Consider the following 10,338-nt stretch of genomic DNA (forward strand, 5'->3'; position numbering starts at 1 on the left):
TGGCCGGGCCATGTGCAAATCCCAACCATTCAACAGTTCTGGAGAGTAGATTGTATTAACCTAAATAATTGTAGTCTCTTTCCGTTTCTTTCTCACACTCAACCCAGATGACGGCTCCAAACCGACGCCCACCATGGAGACTCACGTGGTACCTGAGGGAGACGGTAAGTGTGTGTGTGTGTGTGTGTGTGTGTGTGTGTGGGTGTGGGTGGGTGGGTGGGTGTGTGTGTGTGTGTGTGTGTGTGTGTGTGTGTGTGTGTGTGGGTGTGTGTGTGTGGGTGTGTGTGTGTGGGTGGGTGGGTGTGGGTGGGTGGGTGTGGGTGGGTGTGTGTGTGTGTGTGTGTGTGTGGGTGTGTGTGTGTGTGTGCCACCGCGCTGAAGCCCAGTACAGGTGCAATACAGTGCTGGGAATCAAGTTTCCTCTGGTAATAGCACTGATTGATGTAGTATTAACCAAATTTACCTCTGCGCTGTAGCTTGCCATGGATAAACTATTGGCCACAGCTTATACATTGATTTAGCAAAGTTTCTTTATCTTTGAAATCAATACACGGGGGCAGTTAATATGGAATTAAAAAGGTTTTGTTTCTTTTCACTTACATAAAACGCTGTCCTGCGGCTTGTACACCATGTAGCTAATACAGGAAATGACTGTAAATGTAACGTAATGGTTGCACAGACTTCAGCATTGAGCTGACTGTATGATTGCAAGACTGCTTTAGGATGCCCCCTCCTGCTCTCATAGCTCCTTAGCTGGTGTCCAGGCCGTAAAGGCTTGCTCACTGCTCAGACCATTTGTTGTTAACGGTGTCCCTCCTTCCCACAGAAATCACGGCTCCCACGCTGTGGATCAAACAGCTGGTGTACAAGGAGGGCAAGCAGAACAGCTCCAGCAGCAAGAGACCAGGTAGGAGCGAGCCCCTCTGGACACCGTGCCGACCACAGGTGGAACACTTCAGCTTCCGAAAGTAAAAGTCCTACCACATGTCTGTGCCAACCATTCACTTCAACCAGCTGATTCTAATCAGCACAACTCTTCAGCCAGGTAGAGCAGCTAATTGATGAGATCACCTGTGTTAAGTGCACAGGTACAGAGCCATAGATAGAGAGAGTTGCGACACTCTTTGATGTTGCCGCCACGATCAACAGTTCCAAAAAAACCTGTGCTGAATGGCTGAATCGCAGGAGGGTGGGATGTACTTCTGATGCTGGAAGGTGTAATCAATTAACTCATTGACTACTGACCAAGAGATTGGCTGTAAACAGTTCCAAAAGCCCCATAACGAGGAAATAGCCTGGAAAAAGCGCTGCCATTCTTTCCTATGTAGGTCTATGGGAGTGTCGCCACTCTGTTTTATCTACCGCTCTGCACAGGTAGAGCAGCTAATTGATGAGATCACCTGTGTGAAGTGCACAGGTAGAACCAATCAGAGCCAGAAAGAGAGAGTTGCGACACTCTTGTGTCGCGACACACCATGCGATCAAAAGTTCCAAAAACCTTTGCTGAATGGCTGAATCGCAGGAGTGTGGGGTGTACTTCTGGATGCTGGAAGGTCTACTCTAATCAATTAACTCATTGTCTGCTGACCAAGAGATTGGCTGTAAATAGTTCCAAAAGTCCCATAACAAGGAAATAGCCTGGAAAAAGCGCTGCCGTTTTTTCCTCTGGAGGTCTATGGGAGTGTCGCCACTCTGTTTTATCTACCGCTCTGGAACCAATACATGATTGGACTTTTCCTTACTGAACCTGGAGTTTTCCACCTCTGGTGCCGGCCGCTTCCATAATAGCACTGTGACTGGACGTGTTGAGATTGTGACTGGAGAGGTACAGTATAAACAGTTGTGTTTTCTTGGCTGGCATAGCTGGCTGCAGTGCAGTACAGTGCGGTGCGGTGTGGGTAGCTCACGGCTGTATCTGTGAGTATGGCACAGGCTAATATGACGGGCACTGCTGCCAACTCTGCCCCTATAGACACACTTTGTCAGCACGGCTGTAATCTCATCCATGGCAGAGCACTCAAGCACATAGCCGATTGTGCAACATTTCTGTTCCAGTTTTCAGCTGAGTATAAAAAAGAAGCAGTCTTAAGGATACGAAACCTGACACCGTTGGCATCAGGGCTGTTCTTTTATACTTTACCCCCTTCTGCCTCTCTCACCCCCTCCCTTCTCTCTCACACACGCACACACACACACACACACACACACACACACACACACACAGAGGCTCTCTCTCACACACACACACACACACACACACACACACACACACACACACACACACACACACACACGCACACACACACACACACACACACACACAAACACACAAACACAGACACACACACACACACACACAGGTCCTGTCTCTTGGCAGTAATTTGTTTAGCTTTCTATGTCTCCTTTCCAATTTGGTCTAAATGAGTGTGGCACCCCCTGGGCTGCCCAGCACACTCACTAGAGCAGAGCTCTCTTGCTTTCACGCTTGAGCACACAGTGAAGAGTGGACTCCAGTACTGGCCCTGCCTGGCCTGTGTGTGTGTGTGTGTGTGTGTGTGTGTGTGTGTGTGTGTGTGTGTGTGTGTGTGTGTGTGTGTGTGTGTGTGTGTGTGTGTGTGTGTGTGTGTGTGTGTGTGTGTGTGTGTGTGTGTGTGTGCCTGGGCCTGGGCTGTGAATGTGTGTGTCTGTGTGTGTGTGTGTGTGTGTGTGTGCTTGTGCATGTGTGTGTGTGCATATGCTGTGTGTGTGTGCCACTGTGTGTGTGTGTGTGTGCGCGCGTGCTCGCGTATGCATGTGCTGTATGTGCGTGTGTGTGTGCTGTTTACGTGTGTGTGTGTGTGTGTGTGCCCGTGTGTAGGTGCACGTGTGCGTGCTGTGTGTGTGTGTGTGTGTGTGTTTGTGTGTGTGTGTGTGTACAGTAGGTGCACGTGTGTGTGTGTGTGTGTGTGTGTGTGTGTGTGTGTGTGTGTGTGTGTGTGTGTGCACACTCACATATTGTACACATTGGGTCTATGCATGTGTATGCTTTGTGCTGAAAAAGGCCTGTGTGTGTAAGAGGTTCAGGAAAGCCTGTAGTTCAGCTCAGTTTTTGCAGGATTTCTACATGATGTTGTGTAAACTTGGAGTTCACCACTCAAACCGCTGTCAGTACACCAAATCAACAGAGACTGTCCAAATAAACTGACATCGCTTAAGTCAAGTGCTGGCCAGTGGCTGAAAACACAGATGATGTGTTAATGGTGTAATAATGATGTAAATACAGGCACTTGTTCTGCTTACCCTAACATGTGGTCTACAAAGATAGATAGATACAGTAGATAGATAGATAGATAGATAGATAGATAGATAGATGGATAGATGGATAGATAGACTCCCAAAGAAATTTGGTAAAAGGTAGGAAAAACTGAGTTTGGCCAATTTCCTAGCTAGCAACAACTAACAGTATTAGCCAACCAACTACTACAGAGATGACCAAACCACAGATGACCAAACCCTGTTTATTGTTTACCTGGTTACCATAGAGTAAGACAGAATGAATATTCTATTGACTATAAACTGTAACATGAATGGTCTGTTCCCTGTAGCTCCATGTCACGTGTATGCTCTGAGAAATTGGGCTTGATCATTCTCCTGTGTTGTGGCTTTTAAGAGATTGGCCACATTGAGAGGGCCCACAGTAATCAAACGCGCAATACGTCTACGAAACCCTGTAGTGTTGAAGCGACCATTTGAGGCAGCTCATGTCAGTGTCTACATCCATTACATTGAGTTGGAGTTTAAAACATGTTCATTGTCCGGTACAATAAACATGTTAATTCTCCAAATTAGATCAGAGCGTTTTCTTCATCTGTTAGACATCTCATAGGTGTGGTGGTGTATTATTACAGTGAAATGGTGCAGACATTATGCCAACCAATGATGCCAACTGCGTAACCACAGGACATCTGTGCAAATAACTTCCAGTGGAGGGACCGGAGTCAGGAGTTAACTTTGTAAACCGAAGAAAGTGATGGATAGCTCAGCCTAGCAGCAGTCAGTGTGGCTCTTAAGGACGGAGCTTCTGATTGTTCCAGACACTTAACATGTTATTTCAGGAACACCGAAACGGGGGTAAAATTTGATTGGATGTCGAATTAAAATAGCGCAACCTTTTGCTAGCACAGGGAACTTCCTCTTTAAAGCAGCATTGTGCAGCTTATAGTATACTTTGGGAACTTTTAGAAAAATGTGTCTTGTTGTTCAAATGCGCATTGAATTGTGTCTGAACTTCTCTGCACTATACAGCAACTGCTTTTCTGTATCCAATGTCATTCTCTCTCTCTCTCCACTCAACACATAATATTACTGTAAAAGCAAAATATTTACATGTGGACACCCATTTCAAATTATACTGCTCTCTAGTGGCTAAGCATTAGATCAGTTCGCTTTCACAGTTGATGCTTCTGAAATGGCAGATAGCTATATTGCTATTCAGACATTAGAGGTTATTCCCAAGTTACGTGTGGAGTGTATAGAACAGTGTGTTAAATCATTAATAATCACCTCTGCCTTGTTTAATCTCTACTGCTGGGAGTTGGCTTGGTGGACATTAGTGTTGAAGGACACAAGAACACAACCTCCCCGCCAGTTACATTTCCATAGAGAGCGTTGCTACAGTACAGGCTGCTTCTCGACCCAAATTATTCATCATAGGCTGGATTTGGATTCTGCATCAGATCCAAAACAGCCTTTTTTGTGTCTTATACATAGATAAGATAAGTTAGACCTTCCACACACATTGCAGTGATATCTCAAGAACATAGGAGCCTTGCTTTCCTTATGCTGTTGGGAGTCATAGACAACAAACTCTGAACTCTACTATCTCTGTCTAAGTATCTGAGTTTGCACCGTTTATCATGTGAAGCCATGTGTAAAAGCACACACATGTAAAACTGCACAGACATCTCTTCTCCTCCTATTTCCGTCTCCTTGTCAGAGTCAAAGGCAGTAGGGCCGCGTTATAGTGTCTACAGCTGACAACCACAGAGCTTGGCTCAGTCCTAAAGAGAGAGAGGAGGAGGAGGAGGAGAGAGAAAGAGAGAGAAAGAGAGAGACAGAGAGAGAGAGAGTGTATGAGGAGGAGAGAGAGAGAGAAAGGCAAGATAAGAGAGAGAGAACAAGAAAAGGAGGAAGAAGGAGAGAGAGAGAGCGAGGCCAGATAAGAGAGAGAGAGAGAGAAGGAGATAGAGGGAGATAGGAGGACAATACTGGAGACGGCCCGTAGAGAAGGAACACTGTTTACAGGACTCTCCACCACTTCACTTCCAGACTTCAGCACTGTTTTGTTTGGCCGACTCCTGTGAATGAGGACCAGGAGGCCAATCCAGGAGGGACCGAGGGAGGGAGAGAGAGAGAGAGAGAGAGAGAGAGAGAGAGAGAGATAGAGAGAGAGAGACATCCTATCAGAGAGCATGAAGACATCAGTCAGAGGCGCTTATGAAAACAGCGCTTGCGTAGCGTAGAGCAAGTACAGAAGAATGATGAATGGAGCAGGCTCTCTCCTCCTCTCTCCTCCTCTCTCCTCCTCTCTCCTCTGCTCTCCTCTCCTCTCCTCTGCTCTCCTCTCCTCTCCTCCGCTCTCCTTCGCTCTCCTCCGCTCTCCTCCGCTCTCCTCACCTCTCCTCTCCTTTCCTCTCTCCTCTGCTCTCCTCTCCTCTCCTCTGCTCTCCTCTCTTCTCCTCCGTTCTCCTCCGCTCTCCTCCGCCACCGTGCTCTCACACTCACCAGCCCCTCAGCTGCTATTTGTTTATCTGTGCCTTGCCTTTCTCATCAGGCACACACAGTCAGCTGATAGGCACCAGAAATGTGAACGCAACCAAACAAATAAATAGTTAAAGCAAAAAATAGCTAAACTGATATAGACATAGAGAGAGAGAGAGCGTGAGGGAGAGAGAGAAAGAGGGAGGGAGAGAAGATAAAGGAGAGGGGAAGATAAAGTTTTATAAGTCTCTCATTAAAAAAAATAAAGTTGCAATGATTGAATTTCAAGCATCTATCCTTTTTTTTTCCATTTTTAAGCGTGAGGGGGAAAAAGCAATGTTCTGTTGGGAATCGCAGCTGCCTGGCGCCAGTATACCCTCTGTATAATAAACAGTGCTAAATAATTTGGAAGCAAAGGAACCTTGGCGGGAGTGATGGGAGCTTTTGCGAGACTTCGAACACTTGAGCGTGAGCTCTGAGAATGAGAGGCGTGGGGGAGGTGTGCAGACATGCTGGCTCTCTGGTGGCAGGTTAACCCCCGCACACACACACACACACTCACACACACACACACACTCACACACACACACACACTCACACTCACACACGCACACGCGCACACGCACACACGCACTCACACACACACACACACACACACACACACACACACACACACACACACACACACACACTCACACACACACACACACACACACACACACACACACACACACATACACACACACACACACACACACACACACACACACCTTGTTCCCCATGGTTCCCTTTTGCCCTGCCAGGTCCCACTTAAAGTGCCCAAGGCCATAAGCAGGCATGCCAGCGCTGTCAGGACCCAGAGCAGAGCTGCTGTAGAGAGGACACAAGTGTATAGCACAAGTATTCCCTTACAGAGAGAGAGGGAGAGAGAGAGGGGGGCAGAGAGAGAGAGAGAGAGAGAGAGAGAGAGAGAGAGAGGGGGGCAGAGAGAGAGAGAGAGAGAAAGAGAGAGGGGGGCAGAGAGAGAGAGGGAGAGAGGGGCGCCCTGAAAGAAAGAGGGAAAGAGAGGGAGGGAGAGGGGCGCAGAGAGAGAGAGGAAGAGAGAGCTCCATCTACCATGAAACTCTTTCTGCACACAGCCCCCCGGCCCACACTTCAAAAGCCTCCCTCTAAAAACACCAATCGTGACAGACACAACACTGAGCTCTGTGCGTAACATGACCAGCTAGATCATTATTTGTGTAAACATGCTTGATTTAATACAGCGTTGCTGTTGCGTGTTGCAAGAGTGTGTAAGCGTGCACATGCAACTTAATATGCATGTTTGTGCACGTCAGTTTGTGTGCTGGGTGATGCGCAATGCATCAGCCATGTCAGAGTCACTGATCTCGGGCCAGTGTTAGAGAATAGCTTACCTGATCTCAGGCCAGTGTTAGAGAATAGCTTGCCTCCCTGCAGCAGCAGCAGCAGTAGTGGGATTGATTGACTGACGGCTCTATTGGTCCAGGCCTGGGCCTCAGAGGCCTGTGTCTGTGTGTTAGTGTGAGCGTGCTCGTGCGGAGGTGTTGTCTTTTCCTAATGCTCTCTAAACACACTTGATTTAACATGACGTGAATCAGGGGTGGTAAAAGCCCTCCTTAGCGGGCCCGCAACCGGATTAACTTGAGCGTTCGGTCCTGTTGAACTTGGCCAGGCCACTGAAGGGTGAGCAATGTACCAAATGGACCTGAGTATAAATAGTGAGTTGTGGATTGAGGCATTAAAAAGCTTTAAAAGGCATATCTCTTGAGAAGGCCCTCGCTTTTTATGACGCTGAGCTGAGGGAGTATGTACTTTGAAGCGCTGTGTGTGTGTGTGTGTGTGTGTGTGTGTGTGTGTGCTGAGCTGAGGGAGTGTGCACTTTGAAGCGCTGTGTGTGTGTGTGTGTGTGTGTGTGTGCTGAGCTGAGGGAGTGTGCACTTTGAAGCGCTGTGTGTGTGTGTGTGCGCGCGCTGAGCTGAGGGAGTGTGCACTTTGAAGCGCTGTGTGTGTGTGTGTGTGTGTGTGTGTGCGCGCGCTGAGCTGAGGGAGTGTGCACTTTGAAGCGCTGTGTCTGGCGCGCTGCGTCTCAGTGACCAGGGGAGTGTGTGTGTGTGTGTGTGTGCGTCTCAGTGACCAGGGGAAAAGGTCAGACAGACATCATCACATCTCGTCCTCTGCCATCGGTCAGCATCTGCCCTTTCAAGAGGGACTCTTTTACAGTGGCCTGCAATTACCTGCCCCCAAATGTGCACTGAGTGGGCTTTCTGTTTGCTTTGTGTGGTGTGTGTCTGTGTCTGTGTCTGTGTCTGTGTGTGTGTCTGTGTGTCTGTGTGTGTGTGTGTGTGTGTGTGTGTGTGTGTGTGTGTGAGTGTGTCTGTCTGTGTGTCTGTGTGTGTATCTGTGTATGTGTGTGTCTGTGTCTGTCTTTGTCTGTGAGTGTGTCTGTCTGTGTCTGTGTCTGTCTTTGTGAGTGTGTCTGTCTGTGTCTGTGTGTGTGTCTGTGTGTGTGTCTGTGTCTGTGTCTATGTCTGTGTCTGTCTTTGTCTGTGGGTCTGCATGTCTGTGTCTGTGTGTGTGTGTGTGTGTGTGTGTCTGTGTCTGTCTTTGTGAGTGTGTCTGTCTGTGTCTGTGTGTGTGTCTGTGTCTGTGTCTATGTCTGTGTCTGTCTTTGTCTGTGGGTCTGCATGTCTGTGTCTGTGTGTGTGTGTGTGTGTGTGTGTGTGTGTGTGTGTGTGTGTGTGTGTCTGTGTGTCTGTGTCTGTGTGTGTATGTGTGTGTGTGTGTGTGTGTGTGTGTGTGTGTGTGACTGATCTGTTCTCAGTATTAAGTGTGTTTCTCATGATTTTAGAGAAGTGTGTGTGTGTGTGTTATCTGTTCTCAATATTGAGTGTGTTTCTCATGATTCTAGAGAAGTGTGTGTGTGTGTGTGTGTGTGTGTGTATGTCACTGCTCTGTTCTCAATATTGAGTGTGTTTCTCGTGGTTCTAGAGAAGGTTCCCTCTTGTGATCAGGAGCGGCAGAGCGCTCTGGACGAGGCCCGGCAGAACCCGCGCGACGCCATCTTCATCCCGGACTGCGGCCCGCAGGGCCTCTACAAGCCCGTCCAGTGCCACCAGTCCACGGGCTACTGCTGGTGCGTTCTGGTGGACACCGGGCGACCCATCCCTGGAACGTCCACCCGGTAAGGAGCGGAAGAGGAATCGGAACCGGCTCGGTGTCCTGGAGGGACTTCTTTTCAGTAATCATGACCGGCGGACAATGCACTGTCCCGTTTATTATGCGGCTGCTCATCAAAACCAGAAAAGAAACTTCATACAAGGCGTTTTTTTTTAAAATAATTTTGTTACTGTTTGCATAAGCGTGGTCGTTACTCGTTAGTGCATAATGTTTATGCATACCATAAACATTTAGAACTTTATTTTTTTTTTAAACGTTATGCACAGACTAAAGACCACATAGCCAATATAGTGCCCAGTGATACTTAGGATGGGGTTTCATGGACTTAACCATTGTACTCCAGCTGTAGTGCTTACCCATGTTGTGTTGTCCACTGTGGTTCTTTCCTTTGAATTCAAGGATCACTTTTGGTTCAGAGACTTTGGTTTCAATTTCATCATTTGTAACCTTCAAAAAAGAAAGTTTCGCTGTGTCCATGTTGTGGAAAAATGTAATTAAGCAGCCTCTCCACAGAATGTGATGTATGACTGCTCTTGTTTAGATCAAGCACGGCGCTGGCAGTCCAAACTGGAGTTCATCATAACATTCGGTAGAACTTCAGGCGGACGTCAGAACAATAGCTTTGTCATCAAGTGCCCAGCATTATCTTACAGTGAGGCAGTGGAGAGACTAGGCAGTAGAGTAGGCACAGATCCATCGTTGCGATCAGACGCTGTTCCCTGAAAAACAGAGTTATTTGTCAGAGTCAGTATGATTTATCCCATCGGGATGTGTGTGTACATTATGTTAATAGGTTTTTGTCTTGTGTAAGCAGATAGCCAGCTCCATTCCCAAAGCATGGCAGTGGGCCCATCATCTCTCCTGTGTGGATACACTACAGTATGTGTGTATGTCTGTGAGTGCTGGAGATGCTGGATTGGTCACTTGGATGCGTCCATTACAGGTTAAGACTGCCTGAGAATGTGCAGTCATGCCAAAAAAAACACTTTGTTTGGAATATAAAGAGCTGTCAGGTCTGAGCAGAGAAAGAAAGAAAGAAAGAGAGAGAGAAAGAAAGAGAGAGAGAGACAGCGAGGAAGAGAGAAAAAAGAGACAGAGAAAGAGAGAAAGAAAGAAAAGAGCTTTGTCAGTTGACAATGGAAAGAATGGAATAGGATATGCATTCCTTCTGCCACAGTTCTATTCTCTCACTCGCTCATGAGCGCTGTGGATTGCCACTGCCATTGGAACACACTGGGATTAGTCACACAGTTCCTCTGTCTCTGTTGCTCAACGGAGCTCCAGCCTGGCTCAGAGAAGAGAGATCGCGGGCCAGCATCAACAAGGGCTGCCAACCAAGCAAGACAAACAAGACATTTTCCTTAATATGACCCTCTTCTTTCTAGAAAGGAGGCCATACAC

At 47.6% G+C, this 10,338-nt stretch overlaps 1 protein-coding gene across 5 annotated transcripts in view; it reads left to right on the forward strand.

Moving 5' to 3' along the window:
- Positions 1-10,338, forward strand: part of smoc1 (SPARC related modular calcium binding 1) — a 51,340-nt gene that overhangs the window by 26,706 nt on the left and 14,296 nt on the right. For 3 of the 5 annotated variants that reach the window (XM_062522606.1, XM_062522605.1, XM_062522608.1), the window contains 3 exons: positions 75-164; positions 827-907; positions 8,749-8,941. In XM_062522606.1, coding sequence (XP_062378590.1) covers positions 75-164; positions 827-907; positions 8,749-8,941 — 364 coding nt within the window. The remainder of the gene's footprint in view (positions 1-74; positions 165-826; positions 908-8,748; positions 8,942-10,338) is intronic. The other 2 variants (XM_062522607.1, XM_062522609.1) reach the window with 1 other exon arrangement.

Source organism: Sardina pilchardus, chromosome 20, assembly GCF_963854185.1.
Source record: "Sardina pilchardus chromosome 20, fSarPil1.1, whole genome shotgun sequence".
Lineage (NCBI taxonomy): Eukaryota > Metazoa > Chordata > Actinopteri > Clupeiformes > Clupeidae > Sardina > Sardina pilchardus.